Below are 24,837 nucleotides of genomic sequence, written 5' to 3'. Positions count from 1 at the left end.
TGTATAGGACTTCACCATATGCAGTACCACAGTAGTTCCTTTATGAACAGAAGCCAGCCATAAGTACTGAACGCTGTAATGGTCTGTTTTAGCTCACCGCCTATGTTATCATGTAAATATGCACTAGGCATGCTTTTCTACCACAAAATTACTGAGCACAGAGATTGTAAAAATGCAACTAGAACGTAACCCAAAGCCAAAGCGGTCTAATGGGATTAAGTATATGGGGCAGAATTACTACTTACATACTTCATCTCTGTATATAATGATGTAAAGAGTCAGAGAAGAATCATGTAGAGAATCCTATCCATTGCCATGGAGTATATGATATACCGTATGTAGATGGATGGATGGATGGATGGATGGATGGATAGATAGATAGATAGATAGATAGATAGATAGATAGATAGATAGATAGATAGATAGATAGATAGATAGATAGATAGAGGGATAGATAGATAGATAGATAGATAGATAGATAGATAGATGATTGATAGATAGATAGATAGATAGGTAGATAGATAGGAGATAGATAGATAGAAAGATAGATAGGAGATAGATAGATAGAAAGATAGATAGGAGATAGATAGATAGATAGATAGATAGATAGATAGGAGATAGATAGAAAGATAGATAGATAGATAGATAGATAGATAGGAGATAGATAGACGGACAGATAGAATTTACTAATGTACCGTATATACTCGAGTATAAGCCGACCCGAATATAAGCAGAGACCCCTAATTTTATCACAAAAAACTGGGAAAACTTATTGACTCGAGTATAAGCCGAGGGGGGGGGGAATGCAGCGGCTACTGGAGAATTTCAAAATTTAAAATGGTCGGAGTTTTTGGGTGCAGTAGGTGCTGGGGAAGGGGAGGGGGGGGTTGGTTGTCTGTCTGCCCCTTCCCTGAGCTTGAGGACTGTTCCCCCCCCACACACACACACACTTGGAATTCAGTCTGGCTGTATATAGGGGATCTGCAGTGCTCCTATTAACCCCTTCCCGACGGAACAGGAGCACTGCAGATCCCCTATATTCAGTAGACCGGGCACTGTCAGACACAGGGAGACCTAATGTGTATGTGTGTCACAGTCATTTGCTACTTTTATATGTATTCTAGGGAAAGGAGGGATTTACAACTTTAAATTTTTTTATTTTTTTTTAAAGTTTCTTTTTTTCCCCACTATTTCATGGGAGATTCTATACATTGATATTGCGGCTGGTCATAGACCCCCCCTCCTAAAAAAAAATAAAATAATAATTTTTTTTTGCTGACTCGAGTATAAGCCGAGGGGGGCTTTTTCAGTACAAAAAACTGTGCTGAAAAATTTGGCTTATACTCGAGTATACACGGTATATACATTGTCATGATCACTTTTTTTTTTATGTAGATTGTGAGCCCCACATAGAGCTCACAATGTACATTTTTCCCTATCAGTAAGTCTTTTTTTTGGAATATGGGATGGAAATCCATGCAAGCACGGGGAGAACATACAAACTCTTTGCAGATGGTTTTTTTGCCCTTGGTGGGATTTGAACACCAGGACTCCAGTGCTGCAAGGCTGCAGTGCTAACCACTGAGCCACCGTGTGGCCCCACATTGTCATGATCACTTTGCCAGTGATATTGGTATTTCCATGTAGCCCATTGGTAGTAAAACCTCCTGTATTTCCTCTGCACAGAATAATTATCTAGGTTCTGCTGACAGATTTGCAAGGCTGTGAATATGATAGCTTGATGGATACATATTTATAGATAGATTTATATAGTGTCCAGATTTTTTGTAACTCGAAAGTTTGACATACCAGTGCATAGGTTCTTCTGTGGACCCATATACTGACATATGCTGTAAGTTTGGTTCACATTTGCACCGGGTGCTCCATCGTTCAGGTCCCCCGGCAGACAGATAGCTGAAGCGCTAAATCAGAGATTATACATGGACATCTGCAGTCCCCATAGACTATAATGGGGTCTGAAAAATGTCCATTGGGTTTTTATACTGAAACCAACAGAGAGAAAAGTCCTGATTTCCTGCAGTTGAATCTCCAACAGATGTGAACCTAGCCTTATTTGTACTCCCCATAATATAGCAATACCCTTTTATAGCTCTGCATTGTGTTGTTCCTCTGTTATTCCTCCTGAATATACATAAATAAGGGGGCATCCACACTACTGTTGTTGGCTTCCATCAGAAAATGTTAACAATGGACACTAACGGATCCTTTAAAAATCCCATTGATTTCAATGGAGATTGGTCTATCGTGCATTATTTTAGCAGACATAATAACGTGGTGTGCAGGACTTTTGAATCTGTTGAAAGTATGTCACCAACGAATGTGACGTCACTTCCGGAAAAGAAGAAATCAGCCATGTTTTCCAATACTGGATAAACTCTTTAAAGGGACTGTACCATAGAAGAGGGGATAAGTGTCAGATCGGTGGAGGACCATTGGGACCCCAAGTGATCAGGAGAATGGGGGACTAAACTCCCCAGGAATCCAGTCTGTAGATGAAGTGCCAATACTCCTGCATGGTTGGCCCTCCACTCTCTTCTATGGGGCTGCCAGCACTGCAATCTAAGGCAGTCCCATAGAATGAAACGGAGCACTGGTCATGCAAAGTACTGCTCATTCACAGAGAGGCTTCAGGGGAACTTTTAGTCCCTTATACTCCGGATCGCCAGTGGTCCCAATGGCTGAACTCCCATTGATCTGATACCCCTTATCCAGTGGATTTAGTGACACAACCCCTTTAAGCCAAGCCCTCTTGAACAAGCCACAACCAATCAAAGATGGGGCAGATCGGCAAGATATTAACTCCTTGTTTTCTGCAGGATTTCTACAAGATGCTGCAGACCGACAAACAGTGAGAGAAAGATCATGTTCCTATAATAGGGGAGTGGGTTTCTACAATGCTTATAGAGAAATCCTCCTGCGCCTTCTGGTTTGGGGATATTTAGATCTATAAATATTGGGCGTATTGTAGGTGACGAGCAGTGGCGTAACTACCACCATAGCAGCAGAGGCAGCTGCCACAGGGCCGGGACATTAGGGGCCCTGTGACAGCTGCTACCGCTGCTATCATTATACTTTTCGGTCTTTTTGGACCCCCGAGTATAATGATCGGCGGCCCGGGAGAGGTAAGAAACATAAAAAACACTGTTACTTACCTCTCCACGATCCGGGCAGGCTTCAGGCCTAGTCGTCTGACATCTCATGACCCCGGCCTGCATCCCGGGTCATGTGACGTCTGACATAATTGGAGATGGACTACTTCAGAGGCCGACAGCGTAGGAGCCGGGAGATAGGTGAGTAACAGAGGTTTTTTTTATGTTTTTCTCCCCCTGGGTCTCTGATTATTATACTCTGGGGTCTGAAAAGGTTTGGTAATAGGTGTATTGGTGTCCACAGTGTGTAGGAGGGGGTTGGTCGAGGTCTTCGGCGTCGGTCGGGGGGAAGAGCCCATGTCAAAAGTTCGGCACAGGGCCCCGCCATTCCTAGTTACGCCACTGGTGACGATGATATAAAATCTTGGGGTACTGGAACAGATACTTCCCATCTTGCAATGTACTTCATGGCACAGGAGAGCAGAGAGTCGTCTTACAGAGGAGGATCTATGGGATGAGATCCCAGGTGGCACTCCGCACAGTAGGCAATCATAAAGTCAAGCCAGGAGATAAAGCAGTAATCCACATCATTCTCTATTGAGGGATTTAATGGAATGTTCTGAAACTGTCCAAAAAGGTAATATCTGGCCCGCGTCTGACAATGACAGGTCTGTTGAACAGCGCAGTAAACATTCTTTCATGTTAAGTGCTCCACTGAAATCCATCCCCTCCGATAAAATATCGCAGATCTTCTACTCATACTGACAATGTGGCTGATAACCACAAGGAAATCTGTTATCACTCATCCCAGCTGCATAGTTTCCTTATGGCTAAATACAGCTCAGGATTCTGAATTGCTGAATATAGGCATAAATTGAAGGCAGACGCTGACATCCCGTTACTTGTGGATGGGTACGAGCACATTCTAGTTTATAGTCACTGGAGAAGTGAGACAGAAAAGAGAAAGATCATCTTCATGTGAGGACTTGGGTGTAAATGATAGGTGGCAGATGCATGATGTCTACTCCCATGTAAGGGTGGTCACCTAATCTGAGGGCTGGATGCTTTGGATTGATAAAGTGTACTAAAAACTAAAGTGTACCTTAATGACAAAAAACAACTTTTCATAAATGAATAGTACAGGCGAAGACAAGAAACTTTGTAATATATCTTATTAAAGAAATCTATTTCCTTCTCCACTTATTATTGCTCTTCTCTTCCTTATCTTCACTTAGGCTGTTTGTTTACATAGAATCACTATGGAGAGGGGAGGGTGAGGAGGAGGCTGTTCATTCTTCTAATGCCTTATTCTGTACAAAAGTGGTTATCTGGGGAGGGCTGCTGATGTCATAGTGTACGGTGTGGTTATCTATGGAGGGCTGCTGATATCATAGTGTAGGGTGTGGGTGTCTGTGGAGGGCTGCTGATGTCATAGTGTAGGGTGTGGTTATCTGTGGAGGGCTGCTGATGTCATAGTATAGGGGAGTGGTTATCTGGGGAGGGCTGCTGATGTCATAGTGTAGGGGAGTGGTTATCTGTGGAGGGCTGCTGATGTCATGGTGTAGGGTGTGGTTATCTGGGGAGGGCTGCTGATGTCATAGTGTAGGGTGTGGTTATCTGGGGAGGGCTGCTAATGTCATAGTGTAGGGGAGTGGTTATCTGTGGAGGGCTGCTGATGTCATGGTGTAGGGTGTGGTTATCTGGGGAGGGCTGCTGATGTCATAGTGTAGGGTGTGGTTATCTGTGGAGGGCTGCTGATGTCATAGTGTAGGGTGTGGTTATCTGTGGAGGGCTGCTGATGTCATAGTGTAGGGTGTGGTTATCTGTGGAGGGCTGCTGATGTCATAGTGTAGGGTGTGGTTATCTGTGGAGGGCTGCTGATGTCATAGTGTAGGGTGTGGTTATCTGTGGAGGGCTGCTGATGTCATAGTGTAGGGTGTGGTTATCTGTGGAGGGCTGCTGATGTCATAGTGTAGGGTGTGGTTATCTGTGGAGGGCTGCTGATGTCATAGTGTAGGGTGTGGTTATCTGTGAAGGGCTGCTGATGTCATAGAGTAGGGTGTGGTTATTTGTGGAGGGCTGCTGATGTCATAGTGTAGGGTGTGGTTATCTGTGGAGGGCTGCTGATGTCATAGTGTAGGGTGTGGTTATCTGTGGAGGGCTGCTGATGTCACAGTGTAGGGTGTGGTTATCTGTGGAGGGCTGCTGATGTCATAGTGTAGGGTGCGGTTATCTGCGGAGAGCTGCTGATGTCATAGTATAGGGGAGTGGTTATATGTGAAGGGCTGCTGATGTCATAGTGTAGGGGTGTGGTTATCTATGGAGAGCTGCTGATGTCATAGTGTAGGGTGTGGTTATCTGTGGAGGGCTGCTGATGTCATAGTGTAGGGTGTGGTTATCTGTGGAGGGCTGCTGATGTCATAGTGTAGGGTGCGGTTATCTGCGGAGAGCTGCTGATGTCATAGTATAGGGGAGTGGTTATATGTGAAGGGCTGCTGATGTCATAGTGTAGGGGTGTGGTTATCTATGGAGAGCTGCTGATGTCATAGTGTAGGGTGTGGTTATCTGTGGAGGGCTGCTGATGTCATAGTGTAGGGTGTGGTTATCTGTGGAGGGCTGCTCATGTCACTCTACATCTCAGGTCCCAGGCATTGTTGATTCAAATGTAAAACATATTCTCCTGTAATATAGTATGTGGGGTTGGGCAGTTCCACTATGGACTGTAGGAAATAAAGAAGTCACAATACAAAAAAATGCTATTAAACAGAAAATGAAGAAAACAATTGAAATACTAAATCACCTAAAAGTAGAATTTGCTGGAATCTACATGTCTGATCTTTTAGTTCTCAGAGTAATGTGTCGCCAGTAGTCATAGCCATGGATTTTAGGCAGTGACATCTACAATATCTATCCTGACATGCTTGGTACATATGCTGAATGGTACGGTGGATGCTGGATTATGATCCTGAGAACACCAGGATTGGGTAGGTTTCTCTATTGCCAGTTTTAAGGACAGAGTTGAAGTGATGTGGCATAAAAAGAATGATTTTGGACATAATGTCCAAATGTCTGAATTTCCTTATATGCCCTTATGTTTTGTAAGGGAGTATTTTATCAGAATCCTGCATATCAACCCATTCAGATAGATAGGCTAGAGTCAGTGGCGTAACTAGGAATGGCGGGGCCCCGTGGCGAACTTTTGACATGGGGCCCCCCCCCCATCCCAACTGACGCCGAAGACCTCGACCGACCCCCTCCTCCGCACTCTATTATGTCCCTTACTTGCCCCTGCACACAGTATTAACCCCAATAGTGTCCCCTGCACACACAGTATTAACCCCAATAGTGTCCCCTGCACACACAGTATTAACCCCAATAGTGTCCCCTGCACACACAGTATTAACCCCAATAGTGTCCCTTGCACACAGTATTAACCCCAATAGTGGCCCCTGCACACACAGTATTAACCCCAATAGAGTCCCCTGTACACAGTATTACGTTCCTCTGTGGACACCCATAAACAATTATTATACTCTGGGGTCTTTTCAGACCCCAGAGTATAATAATCGGAGACCCGGGAAATAAAAACATAAAAAAAATTTAAAAAAACACTGTTGCTTCTTACCTGTTCCCCGGCTCCTGTGCTGTGCTGTCCTCCTCTCGCGTCCTTCGTTAATGACGTCGGACGTCACATGACCTGGGAAGCATGCTGGGTTCATGTGACGTCAGAGACGTCAGACAGCAGTAGGACGGAGGCCTGGCAGGATCGCGGAGAGGTAAGTAACAGTTTTTTATGTTCCCTTACCTCTCCGGTCCGCCGATCATTATACTCGGGGGTCTGCAAAGACCCCCGAGTATAATGATAGCCCTTGTGGGGCCCGCGGTGTCACTTGCCGATCCTGGCCCAGCCAGGATCGGCAAGTGAATAGGGCCCGTAACTGCCTATTGAAAAAAAAACGCAGCGGTAGCGGCTGTCACCGGGCCCCCTAATGGCCCGGGCCCTGTGGCAGCTGCTACTGCTGCTACCATGGTAGTTACGCCACTGGCTAGATTCACATGAACCAAACCATATCCCCCCATTGTAAATTGCTGACTCTGTTGCTGAGATAATATGAAAATGATCAATGAGGGTGTTGTCGCTTAATTCTCTGGTGCAATGGCAACGCCCTTTGACAAAAACAGTGGCAACAGAGACACTGTTCACAAGATTTAGGCAACCCTAACCTATCTACCTGCTGGGTTCTGGTGACAGACTATGCAAATATTTTATCTGAACAGTAAAAATGCGGTGTGAACTGAAGATGTCTTAAAGGGATCCTATCATTAGAATTTTATTTTTTTTTTGTGACTAATTCGTAGGAATACCCTTAAGAAAGGCTATTCTTCTCCTACCTTAAGATGTCTTCTCCGCACCGCCGTTTGGTAGAAATCTCGGTTTTCTTTGGTATGCAAATGAGTTCTCTCGCAGCACTGGGGGCGTCCCAATGCTGGGAGAGAAATCTCCAGCGACGCCTCTATCTTCTTCTGGAACGGCCTCTCCATGTGTCTTCTGGCGCTGGGGTCAAACTTTTATGCATGAACAGTCGGCTCTGCCATCGGACCTCGGGCACTGCACATGCGCACGGCCATTTTCTTGTTACCCCAGCTTAATGTGTAAGCAGCCACAGGAAAATGGCCGTTTACACCAGGCGGGCATGCGCAGTCTGAGAAGTTTGAAGCCAACGCCGGAAGAAGACGCGGGCAGAGGCCATTCCAGAAGAAGATGGAGGTGTCGCTAGAGATTTCTCTTGAAGCATTGGGGATGCCCCCAGTGCTGTTTGAGTGCTGGGGCCCGCCCCCAGTGCTACGAGAGAACTCATTTGCATACCGAAGAAAATAAGGATATCTACTGAACAACGGCGCCTGGAAGACTCTAAAGATAGGAGAAGAATAGCCTTTCTTAAGGCTATTCCTACGTGTTATCGAGAAAAAAATGACGTTTTAATTATAGGATCCCTTTAAGCCTACTAGTCACAAACTCTACTCAAGATCCTGGAGACAAGAACACCATGTGCAAAGAAAGAGGGTGGATCCACCACTAAGGATGAGGATTATGCTACACTCCATCTCCAAGTTCCACATGCCCTGTATTTCACATATAAGTGCCGGCAATAGTATCTGACCTCTATCCAGGAAATCTAGTCTGTGACATACAAAGGCAATCCTTCTATATTGCTCATACCCCGTATAGTCATTTACATGTCATATACATAAAAAGGGAACATTTTCAATAAAAGCAGAATTAGCTTCCCCCTGTCAAAATCCACTTCTGGCTCCCGTATTTCGCCAGATATTGAGATACTGCAATGCTAAAGGCTATGATAATGTTTTTATTAACATTAGAAAAACTAAAAATCAGCTGGCTCCGAGCCCGAGAGTGAGGTCACCCAAAGTATGTCAATTTAACCCGACCAAAAAAAGAAAAGGAACGTAAAATCGGAGGTTTACCGTGATTTTATGGTATACAAGAAGACGTCTTAGGCAGCGCTTTATCTTTTATTTTATAGCTGTCAAATTAAATATACATTTGTTATTTCGCAGAGCCCGGGACATGTACTGTACACAAAGCCGAACAATTGCAAGACGTTGCTCCGAGTATTTCTGTGGTTTATGGCCAGAGCCAAGTCGGAAGGAAAAGACATTCTCTGAATTTTCTTGAAGCAAGATAAATACAGAAGAGAAATACAGATGAAAGATGAAGTTGCGAACTGAGGACAGTGCCAGATTCCTCTTTTCTGGCTCGCCGAGGAACTGGCAGACCTAGTCAGTAGCAATCTTTTCCATTAAATTGAGCTGCATATATTTAGGATTGTTTATACTTTTTTATTTTTCGAAAAGATCTTTCAGCTATCGAAACGATCCATGGTAATAAATAATAGCCCGCTTAGTAATCTGGGACGGAGGTTACAAGGGGGCAGGCGATTCGAGAAAACAAGCTAAGGTACAAGCTCCTGTTTGTAAGGCTAAAAACATCCTTGAGGTTTGCCAAGAGAAGCTTGGATGCCAACTGCTCGGTAGGGTATCCAAACGCTACTCAATTCGAGGTCTTTCTACAAGCGCACAGTTAGGTGAAGATAAGCCAGGCTCCTTTGCCGAAGTTTTCCCCTCTAGATGGGATCAGACAGACTATAATGCAGCACTTGTAGTGTATTCCAAAAGGCAAGTCATTTGATAGCGTTACTTCAGTTTTTTCAAAAAATTAATCCAGTCGTAGGGATTCCAAACTCTCTGACCTCAAAAGGAGAGAACGAAGACTTGGAAAGGTTTTCCACTTGGTAGGTTTATGTATTATCCTGCCGTAGGTAGGGACCCTCAATCTCAACAGGATTACAACAGCATTAAGGCAGATTTCATAATCCCAAAATTTATGACAATGGCAAAAACTTGTAATGAGATTTTCTCACGGAGACTCTAAGCGTAGAGAGCATTGCGGAGTAGGGAAGTTAGTGGCTGCCATACAGGCGCTCATACCTAACACTTTCGTACAAGGGTTGGTTGCTTGTATGGGGGCCAGTTATCTATCAGACGTGAGGAAAAATACCAACGGAAACACGGGGAGGACATACAAACTCCATGCAGAACCCAGGAGTCCACTGCTGCAACACAACAGTGCTAACCACTGACTAAGGAAAATGTTTGCAAAACCTGCCCTCACATACTGACCACCGACAGGATAGAGATACCAAACTCTAACAGAGAATATAAAATCCCAGGTACGTTCACCTGTAACACATCTAATGTAGTGTATTTAATAATGTTTCACCGAAAATCTGTATGTTGGAGAGACAGGCCAGAAGCTCACAATGAGAATTCATTCACATCGCCATAAAATTAAACAACAAAGAATGGACCTTCCCGTGCCAAAACATTTCTGCAATGAAGATCATAATATCACCAATGACATGAAAATTTTGATTTTGAGAGGAAATTTTAAATCAAGGAAACAGAGACGGATTTATGAGTATATGCATAACCCTATTTAAGACTCTAGATAAAGGAATGAATGCATCACATGGGTTCATGTCATTCTATACAAATCACTGAACTAAGACAGCCATAAAGATAAAGAACCTGGGAACTGTTTATATTTATATGTATATAGTAATAAGCCTCTTCCCCCCTCCCTCCTGAAATCCTATCCCTATGTGTCCTGTTGTACATAAATATGCAGTCTTTAGAAAGTGTTTTTAGATATATTTCTGAAGGTGAGAGCTTGGAAACGTTATATTCTGTCATCATTACCATTAAAAAAGGTATCACCTACTGAACCACTGAATAGAAAGTCTAAGGTTAAATTCACGTCTATGTTTAGCACGGACGTCAGAAAAGCAACTGATATATGCGTTAAACGTGTGCATAGGCTTCAAGCCCCAAGGCCAAATGAGTATATTTTGTCAAATGTGGCAATTGTGGAAGGTACCCGGAAGGGAGACTGCACTCCTTCTGCTCGTTGAGATAAAGCAAGAACACCCTTGATTCTCCTCAAATCTTGGAAGGACTTGCTATGTCCATATGAGATGTGGGATTGCAATTTATGAGGTTGACTTGTAGGTCGGGGTTGCACCCGTCTGGGTTACCGGGTCATCTGGACTGACTGACCACGTGTGATAAGGAAATTCCGTGAGCCAATCAAATATATATCAGTATATTGTTAAAAAAAAAAAAAAGTACGGAATTACCATTGGGGTTGGTGACATTAGCTATCAGTGGTGAAGTAGGAGGAGGTAAATGGACAGCTTCTCTCCCCACTTTCTTCTGCTGTTATTAGGGGAGCCCTATGGACGTCCACCACTAAGGGAACCAGTATTCCGGGTTGGTGTTAAGATGCAGATGCAGATGGTGGGACGCCATTGCTAGAATCGGGAAAGGAGGCTCAGTGAGCAATTTATCCCACTGTATGCCTACACAATAGACTTTATTAGAGGTATACGTTGGCACGCCTTCCATCATATAATGTACCTTCACCTTAGACAAGTACAAGATCTGAACAGAGTCTAAAGATGATCTGGTAAATGTATCATAGTGGCTGATGTTGGAAGATGAATTTGGCACATCGTTAGGCTGTTTAGTCTAAGTTTTCACCGCCTATTGGTTACCTTATTTTGCACCAAAATTCTGGGTCGATTATGGAGCACATTAAGGCCAATTTATCATGCCTTGGTTGACGATTTTGTTGCAAAAATTGTGACTTTTCAAAAAAGAGGATGGAACAGGGCAGGAATCTGGGTAGGCTGGGGCCTACCCAGATTTACTATAGCTCATGCCAAAAAAGCTATGCCCATTTTCTAGTTAAACCATGCACCCTTACAGGGGTGTAGTTATAGGGGGATCAGCGGTAGCAGACACTACTAGGCCTTGGACCCTAAGAGGACCCCAAAGGTCGCTCTACCACATAAAATATACTATTCTAAATGGGGGTCCCATTCCACATTGCATTGGGAATCAGGTTATGCCTCTGGCCTCTTATCAAGCAAAACACTAAAAGTGACTAAAACACATAATAAATAAATTGGTGCAAAGCCTATATAACCATTTTTGGTGAATAATAAAGAGGACCTTTCCCCACCTCCACCAACTCTTTACCATTCCATTGTTTCTTTAGCCCCCGCCATTCCTGGGCTGTTAATCTGAGCACCCAATATGCTAGGCCACCTACTGTCCTGGAGAAGGTAGTCTGGGACCGCCCACCGGCCTTTAGCGAACCTAATTAGCTAAACAGGTGCAGAACCTAGCAGCACTGATTGCTCAGGAATGGTGGGGGCTAGAGAAAAAATTCCAACTGTGCCAGAATCAGTGGAGCCTATTCAAGGAGGCAAAAAGTTGGAGTTACCTGTGGTTAAAGATCCCCTTCAAACTAGAACTCATGCACGTTTAGCTCAGTGAACCTCCTCCCATGTACTTAGAAGCATCGGTTTGCCATTTCCGTCAGCTTTCCAGAGAATCTTAGCACCTGACTTCCCTTTATACACAGTTTAAATTATGTTTAAGGGTTTTCACCATGCAGCTGCCCCTTTCCTAAAATAAATAAAGTCTGCAAAAAGTGATGGAGTTTAATGCGTTCTCCCGTCTTTGAGAAGTCTTTTTCACAGTGATATGATTGATGCAGTCGTAGACTGCAAAAGTTGGATGACGGTGTTTTTCTGAGGATGATGGATTAACCAGGGAGCTTGTTTTTGGCGGGGTAAAGACTAACTAATTAATATCAAGTGACAGGCATCACCTTAATGTACGCCGCCTCTGCCACCGTATTGCCTGGACGTCATCAGTTCTAGCAATAATAAGAAAATAAATTGTGGCTACTTAATAATTGGGTGTAATTCCTGGAAGACAAGACACAAATTCTTTCTGATTCCTGGTGAGGTGGATGGGTTTCCTGCTGCTTCTTCAGCATCTGGTCAATGGTCTCTTCTACATCGGGGCCCTCACTAGTGAATGGAGCTTTTATGGTAAGTAATTTAGCTGTCCTATTTCCATTACTTCCAATAAAAACAAATAGTTACATTAAAGGCACAGGAACATAATAAGCAGGGGAATAAGGAAGCACTAAATCTCATGTATGAAGGGGTCTTTGATGAGAAGAATAAGGGGGTTATAGATAGAGACTCATTTATCACGGCATCATCAATAGGATCCATGACAGGAATATGGAGGCTACGTTTAAGGGGAACATCATATATCGGTCATTAAAGGAGTCCTGACCTCAGCATGATTATTATCTATCATTAGTATATAGTGCACTCAGCATTAAATGCCAAGAGACAGCAAGACTTGCACAGAGCCTCTGGACGAAGGTAATTTGTCTTGAGTATATTGCACCAGCGTGACCCAGGCCATGGTACAGTACTAGTAATGCCACCGCACTGGCTTCTCCAGATGCACCAGCGTGACCAGGCGGCTATGGTACAGTACTAGTAATGCCACCGCACTGGCTTCTCCAGATGCACCAGCGTGACCGGGCGGCCATGGTACAGTACTAGTAATGCCACCGCCCTGGCTTCGCCAGATGCACCAGCGTGACCCAGGCCATGGTACAGTACTAGTAATGCCACCACACTGGCTTCTCCAGATGACTCTCTATCATTTCTCCATAGTCATTCCATAAGACAGAACAAGAGTGTACAGTATATTACCTATATTCTCTGTATGGTCTAAAATAATAACTAAAGGGTTATTTCTATCTTAAGAAGCTATCTCCTAGCCATAGGATAGGGGATAATTTGCAGAACAGTGGTGGTCCAACTGCTGAGACCCTCAATCAGGAGAAGGGGAAGTACTTAATAGAGGGGTGGTTGGGATGGACACACAGCTTCCTTCATTTCAATGGGAGCATTGGACTGACTGCTGAGCTTAAGCTATATACCATGCTCCCACTGAAATGAATGGAGCAGTGCACATCCATCCCAAACACTTCCCCAGGTATGGGTGTCGGAGCAGTTCTGTTCAGATCAGTGTAAGGCTAAGACCCCAGGTAGTGAGACGCAGCAAAAAACCCCTGCGGAAAAAAAAGCGGCAGAAACGCATCACATTTTTTTCCGCACCACTTTTCATTCCACTTTCAGACTTTCTGCCCTTATTATACCAATACGAAAACGCCAATATTTCTGCAGGTATAATGGACATACTGCGATTTTCACAAAGTCTTTCCGCTTTTGAAAATGCAACTTTTCCGCTGTGGATTTTTTCTGCAATTTGTGGATAGGAAGATCCGGGGCGGGTCTTGAGTAGACCTCAGCCCAGGTCTGATTCCTAGGCTTGTTACTGGGCCATAAAAGACTGCAGAGTCTACACTTCAGGGCAGATCCTGGGAGCGAGAGGGGGGGACTGGGTCTGACCTCTAATACTGAGGGTCTGGTGAGACCGTCCTGTGTTATTTTTTTTTTTATTTATTTATTTTTTTTAATGTAGATTGTGAGCCCACATAGGGTTCACAATGTACATTTTTCCCTATCAGTATGTCTTTGGAGTATGGGATGGAAATCCACGCAAACACGGGGAGAATTCCTTGCAGATGTTTTTTTTTGCCCTTGGCAGGATTCGAACCAAGGACTCCAGCGCCGCAAGGCTGCAGTGCTAACCACTGAGCCACCGTGTGGCCCATCGTCCTGTGTTATGTTGTTTGTTTATATGGTTGGTAGTAAGGCACGCCTATAGTTAGCTTTTTACTGTTTAGTTAGTGTTCGGACGAGCAGGGTTTTCTTTGACGTTTCTGCCTGAAGTTAAGGCTGTATTTTATTTTGCTTATTCTGAAGTGAAGGTTTATTTGTTTTGCTGTTTTGCACCAGTCATCGTGTCGCTGTCTCTGACTGGTTGGGTCCGCACCAAGATACCTCCCCACAATATTCAATGGGTGATCGGCAAGAGGTTAATGCAGCCATGACTAGTGTGATAGATGATTTTTCAGATATATCCGAAGGGTAATAAGGTCCATCAGGTTTCCATTAGGTCCATCAGGTTTCCGTCAGGCTTCTGGTATTTTTGATGGCAAAAATATCACTGCAGACTATTCCATTCTTGCCATCAAAACCCTGGATCTCTCGCAGAATAAAAAAACAGAACAAGCGATAAATTGACCAGAGCGTTACTTTTCTTTTTGGAATAGTTGGTTGACCATTAATATGGCCGACATGCTCCAAGATACGTAGATGTGTAATAAGAATAAAAATTTCAGGCATTACTTACTTTAACTACTCCGTTCTCGTGCATTGTTATGCAGTTATTGGCGTCCTCTGAAAGCTGATACAGAGCTTGAGCTGTAGCCCGGTGAACTGCGGGGTCATTGGATTTCAGGTACCGTACCAGAGGAGCCACGGCGTTAGCTTCTCCAAAGGCCACTCGATTATTCCCCCACCTGCAGCAACGCGAGATGGCGTCGGCCAAGTGTCGCCTTAATTTATCATCCGTCTAGAGAAAACAAAGAAGATAATGTACTTTTTTTTTTTTTCTATCCAAGCCTAGAAACTATACGAGTCATTTTTGAAATTTTCCTTTTCAAAAGTCATAATTTTCTTAAAAGGTCCCTCGGTGGGTAGGATAATGCTTAAAAAATATGGAGAGGTTTTCACGCTGTGGTAAAGAAAGTATTCGCATTATTGGCTTTCCATGACCAAGAAGTAAGAGGTTGTCAGGGCTTAGGTGCCATCAAAATCTTAGGAGTGAAATGTTATCTCGGGTTTTATTGCCGTTTTCAGCATGCTGTTTTTCCGCGCAGGGAGGGGAGACACTGACTTGCTAAAAAAATTTTAGCAGCCAGGTGTCATGGGAGTGATAGGAGCGAGACACAGGGTTAGGAGCTTGTGGCCGCCGTCTTACAAGCAGATCCTTTTTCAATTATAGACTCGCATATTAACTTTTCATATTATATAACAACCTACTAAAATATGATATAAACTCAGGACCTTTTAGGAATTCATTTACGCGTTATGATGTGCCAAAGACGACAACGGCCAACCAAATAAGGAATCACTGGTGGATTAGGAGAAATGAAACGGTTAATAATTGAATGGATATGGGAGGAAAAATATTTTCTAGTTTCCAATAACTCATAGAAGGGAACGGCACTAAAAAAAATTATTGTAAAAATTTTACTATGTATTGTTATTGAGATTATTGTCGCTGCAGAACGCAATATCCACGTCACCCTGGACGATCAGGTTTTCTAAGACTTGCATACAAGGCATTCGATCATTTGGATAGTCTATGATTAGAGATGAGCGAGTACTACTGGAAACGGCCGTTTCGAATAGCACGCACCCATTGGAATGAATGGAAGCGGCCGACACGCAGACTTTGGCCGCTTAACCCCCTGCGTGCCGGCTACGTCCATTCATTACTATGGGTGCGTGCTATTCGAAACTGGAGTTTCGAATAGTACTCGGTCATCTCTACCTATGATCTAATTTCACCGTTCCGATACGTTACCTATAGTTCAGGGTCTTTATATTGGTTTTACGGGATCAGAATATTGATGGTCTACCATTAGGATAGGCCTCAATATCAGAACAGTGGAGGGTGAAGTGAACTGGATGAAACTGTAATATTATCATTGCCACAACTAAGTGAATGGTATATAGGTGGATGGACCAATGTATACAATGGACAGAACACAGTGCTTGGCCAGAGGGTCGAAATCCCACCGATCAGATATTGATGGTAAAATCTGAATTCCGCGCACTGTCGGCTTTCCAGCAGTATATAGAACTGCCTGTGCCCCAAACCATGAAAGGTCCCCTTTAAGGATTCTCCATTTTTAAGTATTTAGTAAAAGTATCTTTAGCAGCGATGACAGCCTTGAGTGAATAGCGCTAGATCTCCGTCGGGGTTTCATGACCATATGATGACTCCACATAAGCTGTCATACGCATACATAGATTTCTAAGAGACCCTAATGTACATTTTCTCCATATGTCTCCAATTTTTTACAAAGTTACAAGGAAATTTTTTTTCTGTCAAATTCCATATAAATCTGAAAGGAAAAAGTGTGCTCCATTAGACTCCATACTGCATGGTTATCTCCCTAGGAGACTTCTGTACAGGGCCTTGGAAAACACTTAAAGCCCCTTTGTTCTGCTGATCGGTGGGATCCCATCACCAGTCACCTGTTAAGAGAACAGGTCCTGTAAATGTTCATGCGGCACCACCACAGGAGAACCTAAGCATTACATGGTGTCCATTCAAATCAATGGTCTATCTGTGTAATACTGAACAGGCAAGGTCCTCCAGAGTTACGCTAGGTTCACATCTGCGTCTGGGTTTCCGTTCTTTAGGTCAGAAGCCCAATCTGCTTTTAAAGTGGTTACCTGCAGATCCCATAGACTGTAATGGGGTTCACCCAAAAAGCAGGACTTTTCTCTCCGCATTTTTCAAGCAGAATGGAGGACAGTATCCCTGACCAACCACTGAGCGCAGATGTGAACCTAGCCTTAGAGGTGCCTCTTTGCAACCATTCTCTTCTCTGGCCAAGTGATGAGGGTCCTGAACAGAAGACCACCCCACCTCTATTAACACCTCTATGGCCTCTTCATAATTCAGTTGGACATCACTGTACAAGAATGGAAATCTACACCAGATAGAAACTAGCATAGATTTCCATTATCATGCTGGAAAACTGGCGTCATTGGGGCTGGGACGGAGGCGAACAATATGGCAAGCAAGGGCATGTGGCACAATTTGGCACAAGAAATGTATAATATCATGCCTCTATGCCAGATTGATGAATTTCCCCCATTTTCTGCATTGTTTTTCCTGAATACACTTCTCTAGAAGAACACTACACTCATGGAAATGATTAGGAGATTGGAGAGGTAGGACAGATACAATATCTGCAGTTTATCGGAGTGATATCTTATCTTCTGAGTCAAAGGATTTGTCTTGGTATCTCCAGGGCATCCCCTATAGCTGGACACCATACTTTTTTGGGCACTAAACATGTCCGACCATCAACAGTCAACATCTGGACTATTTTTGTTGATGCAGATTAGTAAGAATTTCAGTTTAGGTTTCACTCGTGTAACATTGGGGTGAGAACTGCACACACATGTAACATACGTTGTCTTCCCTTGTTTCACATACGTACCGTGTTTGTCAGTGCGGAGAGCAGGGGCACCACTCCATGATCTGTTATGACTGCTAAATTCTCCTCGTCTTTGGCTATGTTGGTGATGGCCGCACAGACGCTCGCCAGAACTTCTTTGTGTTCAGATTTCAACAAGTTCACGATAAGTTCCAAGCCACCAACAAAGGAACGAACCATTTCACCAGCGTCCTACAATAAGAAGAATGTATGTTTATTATGTGCTCATGGGGAGTCCCATATATCAATACCAAGGGCAGCTGTGTACATAAATTGGGGAGGACCTTTCTCCACCTCCTTCAACTCAAATCAATGGTGATCCAGAACTTGAGATCCAACATCAAAATAGGGTTAAAACGTCACTTTTATTTATAAAGAAGTCATGCTTCCATTAAAAATCATGAGTAGTTGACTATGCGTTTCGAGGTTTACGACCTCTTAATCATGGCATTTGTATTTGGAACTCCTTCAACTCAAGTTCATTTCAACCTGTACAGGCCCTTCACACAGCCCAAAATGAAGAGGAATTTACGACAGACATTTACCTCCTTTTTCCTAATTTTCTGTTCCTCTCTCTGTTTAAAGGAATGGGCCCAACTGGTGAGATGTCTCACTGAATCAGCCACAGAAACCAAGGCAACAAAATGGGAAGCAAAATCAGAATGGAATTCAGACTCAAAATCGGCCCCTTCTCTGATCCACCACACTTGGAAATTTTTCTTACCATTCAATCAGTGCAGTTGGAAGGAAGGACCTGCGATAGCTCCTTCTCACACTTGGGGTGAAGCAGACGGTCGCTTACAGTGCTGCCAAGTCCCATCAAGGTCCCATACATGGGGTGGGATTTGTTCTCCTGCATGGAGGTCACCACAGACAGTATCCTTCTGTCACCCACCACCTGTACTGGGTCCAGGGGGCTCCCCAGGACAGAGCTGTCCCTCCTGATCAGCCTGTCAAGTCTATTTCTGTCCCTGGTTGATATACTGCTTCCCCAGCAGGCCACACCGAAAAAGATGGCTGAAGCAACCACAGAGTTGAAGAAGGCCCTAAGAAGTGGCCCCCGGACTCCGAAGGCCCTCAGCCTCCTGAGCAGGTAGAGTCTGCTGTGGCCCTTTCTGTGCAGCGCCTCCAGGTGATCAGCCCAGTCTAGTTTATTATTGAGGAGCACACCCAGATACATATAGGTCCTGACTATCTCAATACATGTCCCTTGGCTCTCCACCGGAATCGGAGCACTTCTCCGTTTACTAAAGTCCACCACCATCTCCTTGGTCTTCCCAGCATTAATCCTAATTCTACTGGTATCATTCAACAAAATCCCAGTTTAAGCCTTATGTTGAAGATTCATTAGGGTCAGCAATTTAATTGTTTGTAACGCCGGGTCTACACAGGGTTTTTTTGGGCCAGATTTTGACGCGGAATCCAGAATCCAGCTCAAAAAACCGCCTACCATTGAATTCAATGGGTTCCGCTCGCAGAAAAGAGAAGCGACATGCACTTTCTTCAGGCGGAATCTGCAAGTGAATCAGCCGCGGACATCCGTGGCGCGACACTCCCTCCCAACTAGGCCCATTCATTTGCACTCATTCCGGGCACTGCACCGGCATACAGTCGTGGCTATCCGTTTTTTGGACCGGATTCTGAGGTGGCCTCTGGCCTTAGGCCCCACATTGCAGAAATGCAGCTTTTTTGTTGCAGATTTTGCTGTGGTTTTTGGAGCCAATAATAGCTACAAAAAGAATAGAAAATATATAGGAAGCTTTTATACTTCTACACAGCAAAATATGCAACAAAAAAAGCTGCGTTTCCGCAATGTGGGGCCTCAGCCTTAAACAGCTTATCTGAGTTCATGAAAAGGGTAATAGACATGTCTCACGGACAAGAGAAGCACCGTCTATGGTTAGAATGCATTCACACGGAGGAAAATGGCGCTGAATTTGGTGTGGAATCTGCAACAGATTCAGCGCTTTTTCTAAAAGGAACCCATTGAACCCAGTGAATGCACCCTAACCATAGACAGTGCTTCTCTTGTCCGTGAGACATGTCTATTATTGTAACTAGAGATGAGCGAGCACTGTTCGGATCAGCCGTTCCGAACAGCACGCTCCCATAGAAATGAATGGAAGCAGCTGGCACGTACACTTTGCCGGCGGCCGGTCGCTAACCCCCCGCGTGCCGGCTACGTCCATTCATTTCTATGGGAGCGTGCTGTTCGGAACGGCTGTTCGGAACAGTGTTCGCTCATCTCTAATTGTAACTATTTCTCAATTGATTACAGCTGAGCTGCAATACCAAACACAGCCCATGACCAAGGATGGCGCTGTTTATTGTGACCTTTACTAAAATCTCAGACAATCCCTTTATATTCCCATATGGCTTAAGAGACCGCCACTTCTGCCTTCTGTATCATTGTAAATACTGTGAGCATTGTCCCTACAGAATGTAACCAAATGAATTCCACAACAGCGCCGATGTTTGCGTAAAGCCTGCGCTTCTAGGAACATAAAAACTATATATACCCAGCATAATGATATTGTGGAGAATAATAATGTGGTAATATCAAAGCATATTTAGGATTGTAGAGGAATTAATGTCTTGTTTCACATTCCATTTAGACATAACAAAGGACATTACGGTATTCTGCTCCTTTATTACTATACGGCGGCTGTTTTATGGCAATAATCTGAGACAGCTCTTCATATGTCTTAAACAGATTACGGCGTTTACATTTTCCAAATTAGATTTTGTTTGCAATGGCTAATTTTGCCACAGACTTGGTTCAGAAATCTACTTAGGAACTCGTCCTAATTGGGTTATTATCAGCAGATTTTTCCACTAAACTCGCATATGGGATTCTTAAACATTGTTTTATGTAAAATGTTATCACCACCATCTAACGTTACAATTTTTGGGTCTGGATGTGAGGAGTGTTTCACAATGAATCATGTTCTCTTGGGTGTTATGTTCCAGAACGTTCATGTTTCGGAGTGAATTAAGGCTCCCGGTCATTGGGTTTTATTTCCAACAACTGGCATATTCTGTATAATGGATAATGTGCCCGGTGGGTCTTCTATTTACAAGTCCACCCTGCGCTGGGGATTGTACAGTATTTTGTTACTTAGGTTCAGCTTAACGTCTATAAATTTTTTTTTTTTTTTTTTGAGAAAATTTTTTTATAAAGGTGTTCTCTGGGACACATGAGGTAACCGTGCCGGCGCCCTGTCTGGCCGTAACAAGATCAAATTTGTTGGATAAAATTAGTTTTCCAGGTCAGAGATGTCGTACGGCTGCCCACAAAAGCTGTATATCCATTTCACCTCATATAGCATGCTGATCTGACCCGCCGCCATCCAAGGGAATCCAATTTACTGATTTATGATTTTATTTTTTAAAGAAAGAAACAAAAACATGTCTTTGGAAAAAATCCTGCAAGCTATGTCTCGTTCACATCTGTGTTTGGTAATCCGTTGGGTGAGTCCGCATGGGGACATCCCAAATGGACTACCGAATGCACTGGCAAGCGGTGTGCAGGGAAATCAAACGGACCCCATAGACTATAATGGGTCCATGTGCTTTCTGCGTGCTGCCCGCTCGAACCATGCGGACATGGGGTCTGTGTGCTCTTCGCACTTCGAGCACTGTGAGCAGAGGGAGGGGGCGTTTCTCCCTGCTCACACTGTACAGCGCGATAGGCGCTGCTGTGGAGAAGGACGTTCCTGACTGACTGTCAGGAACGCCCTTCTGACTGTAAAGCGCTACGGTACTGGGACCGATAGCGCTTTACCCGGGGCAAAGATCGCTGAATTCGGCTTTCCAGCAGTATATAGAACTGCCTGTGCCCAATCTGATGAAAGGTCCTCTTTAAATGGGTTGTGTGAGTCTGGAGCAAGAGTTTGGAAAGATCCAGGCACTTCATCCTGGTGGATACCAAGAGTCTTCTAGACTCTGAAGTGTGAGAGTTCATTCACACGGAGGAATTTGGTGTGGAATTTCTTCGCTAAAAAAAGCGCCTCCCATTGACTTCAATGGGTTCCTTTTTCTGCTAGCAGATGATTGGAGACTGCCATTCGGGTGTACCAGCTGCCATCTCTGATCGTTTTCAAAGTGGTAAAGTTCCAAAAAGTATATCGGCATTTGTAGAAGCTATTATATTGCATTCTTCCACTAGTAAAACAAGATACCCTGTGTTCTGTATACTCTGAGACTTATTCCTGTATCACTGTCATGGGCACTCCAACTTCCACATGGCTCAAGAAGGCTGACTACAAATAAGACATGCCCTGGTGGAAACACTACCACCACCTTCAGGTACCTTGTAGGATCCCTCAAAACTCCATCAATCCAGGAGTAGAGCTGGAGGAATTGGTAGAATACCTAGGCATCATGGCAAAGCCAAACACTACTACCCTGAGCCTTCTGGCTTCCAATGGGTTACCGCACTAGTTTTTACTCTTGCATTGAAAGACCTGCTGTTTCTACAGCTATCATTGACACTATCGAGCTCCATTTCTCCCTGCAACAGTTGTCAGAAGCCTCTGTGTCTGTCATAAAGCATAATGTGTGATCACCAATAAGATCATTGATTGCTGCAGATGAAACGGTAAAACATTACTTTTTTCTTTTTACACTATACACAATTTTAATTCTCTGGTTACGGTTTCAGGGATCAGAGTTTCCCTATAATGATGAATTGCTCAAAAATGTCAAAAACACATCTTATAAAAATAAAGGCAATTGAAAATAATCATAGCTGACATAGAGAACTACATCGCGTATGCCAAAATCATTCCATATCCAAAACCAGACTGAACAAATGATACCAGAAATATGTCTTTTCTGCCGATCCAAGATATGCATGTTCTAATACAAAACCTATAATTTAATTTTACCCGGTTTCCAAAAGCTTGTCTGCGTTTCATGCAACACTAATAGTCATTGTTCTGCGGGTATCTTTATCAAACATGTCTCATTGTCATTGTGTAAATTTTGCAGCCAATCTAAATCACCGGTAATAATCTGCCAATTAATAAATATATTTGGTGATGTCAATGCTCTACTATAAAAATGGTTGTCTGCTTTGGGCAAGCCCTTTTAGTTACGAGGATCACAAAAAAATAAGTTCATCGTGGATCCAGAAAGAAGCAATGCCAGCTCACCGGTCTTCCTCCTGTATATATATATATATATATATATATATATATATATATATATATATATACATAGTCCAGTCACATTAATGTGACCACCTGCCAAAATCCAGAATAACCATCTTTGGCAGAGCGGACCGCTGTGAGACGTGCAGGAAGAGAGGGGATGTTGTGATGATGTCACTGGGATGTTGAGCCATGCCGACTCCAGTGCCGTGGCCAGCTGCGCTGGGTTACGTGGTTGAGCATCCATGGCGCGAACAACCCAACTGAGGTGGTCCCACAGATTCTTGATTGGGTTCAAGTCCGGGGAATTTGCTGGCCAAGGGAGTACGGTAAACTCATCCTGGTGCTCCTCCAACCACGCGCGTACACTGCGAGCTTTATGACACGTCGCATTGTCCTGCTGGTAGAAGCCATCATTCTGAGGAAAAACATTTCACATGTAGGGGTGAACATGGTCCGTAAGGATAGATGCATACTTGTGTTGATCCATCGTGTCTTCCACAATGATGAGTGTACCCAGATGGCTGATGACACGTGCCTTCTGCGACTGGTTATTTAACGTTGACGTCAAAAGTAGGCGGTGGTGACATTAAATATGACTGGACTGTGTATGGGTTTTTTTTTTTTTTTTCAGAAGACCCATTTCACTTCAGTTATGACACAACAATGGTTTCCTACAAAACAGACCTTGAAGGGTTTATAAAAATAAAAAAATCCCATTTGAAGCTGTATGGAGACCATCACTTGCTGCTCTGGACAATTATATTATGGATCTATTCTAATAAATAATAACAGTATCAGAAATCACGACACTAACAACCAAACTGCCTCTGGTAGGCCTAAGGTCCACTAGTCTGACACTGGCTCCTTCTCTATCATTTGCAACTTCACTGGAAACAGAAACCATCAGCGGACGCCATTAGCCTTCACTAACACCATGTTCATCAGATAGGTGGGCTCCAACACTGAACCATGCAATGATCAGTTGTTCTGAGCAGAATTTATATGGAGCCATATCAGTGAGGATCCATGCTGAAGCTTTAGTATAAAAAAATAAAATAAAAATCTACCAGTAAAGTAGGAATTGTCAGACTGGTGCAATGGGAAACCCTCAAGTGGGCCCAACACGGATCCCTACAAAAACAGCTTCAAAGGTTCTCCAGAAAATCCAATTTTATGGAACCATTCATAATAAACCCCATGACTTACGTGACAACCAAATTTCCTCTTTTAGGCCTAAGGTCCCCCAGTCCGACACTGACTACAATGACTGAAGACGTTCTCCTTCTCTACTTCGCATCAAGTGGAGACCATCAAAGGAAGTAATTACCCTTCACTAGCATCATGTTTCCTCTTAAATTCAATGTTTTATATTTTTCCTGTAAGATGTAGAATCAGGTATAATGTAATAACTCAGGAATTTATCCCTTGGAATAACTTGAGAGACTCTGGTACATGTTGATCTGAAGACGTCTTAGATTTCTTCGCTCGTAAATTTCTCGAGGTTTTAGATATACCAGTCTCTTTATCCAGTCCAATACCTAACGTGCTCATCCTCTTTATGTCTTTCTTTAAAGGCATGAACAAGGGATCCGCACGGCACGGTTTTATTTTCCCGGGAGGACACGCAAGAGATTAGAACTTTATTTGGGATTGGCATACTTTCTTTTACAAAGACTTGAAGGTGTTCGCAGTCACAATGTCCGTCTTGGTCAGACTTCTCCGGTTTCTCTGTTTATTACTTCGTCCACTTCAAGGTACATTTTTGTTTTATTCTTTTCGCTCTTGGTGTTACATGACCATTTTATACGTCTCAGTTTCCCTTGTACATTATTTTAAGTTCCATTACTTTACGAACTTTTACCATGTAGAATTGTTTCTTAAGAAAACAACATATAAAGCCTGACTATGTCGCTGCATAATATCAAGGTTGCAATCATATTCTACGAACATGTCATAAAAGTTG

The 24,837-nt window shown here is 43.6% G+C and overlaps 1 protein-coding gene across 1 annotated transcript in view; it reads right to left on the bottom strand.

Annotated features, from left to right (window-relative positions):
• ODAD2 (outer dynein arm docking complex subunit 2) overlaps nucleotides 1–24,837 on the bottom strand; it is a 123,445-nt gene that overhangs the window by 1,109 nt on the left and 97,499 nt on the right. The window contains exons 18-19 of the mRNA XM_075271699.1: nucleotides 17,722–17,910; nucleotides 14,829–15,050 (exon numbers count right to left, since the gene is read on the bottom strand). Coding sequence (XP_075127800.1) covers nucleotides 14,829–15,050; nucleotides 17,722–17,910 — 411 coding nt within the window. The remainder of the gene's footprint in view (nucleotides 1–14,828; nucleotides 15,051–17,721; nucleotides 17,911–24,837) is intronic.

This window comes from Leptodactylus fuscus, chromosome 4, assembly GCF_031893055.1.
Source record: "Leptodactylus fuscus isolate aLepFus1 chromosome 4, aLepFus1.hap2, whole genome shotgun sequence".
In the NCBI taxonomy this organism is placed as follows: Eukaryota; Metazoa; Chordata; class Amphibia; order Anura; family Leptodactylidae; genus Leptodactylus; species Leptodactylus fuscus.
Note: the sequence above shows the minus strand (reverse complement) of the source record. Positions and strands in the feature narration are given on the sequence as shown.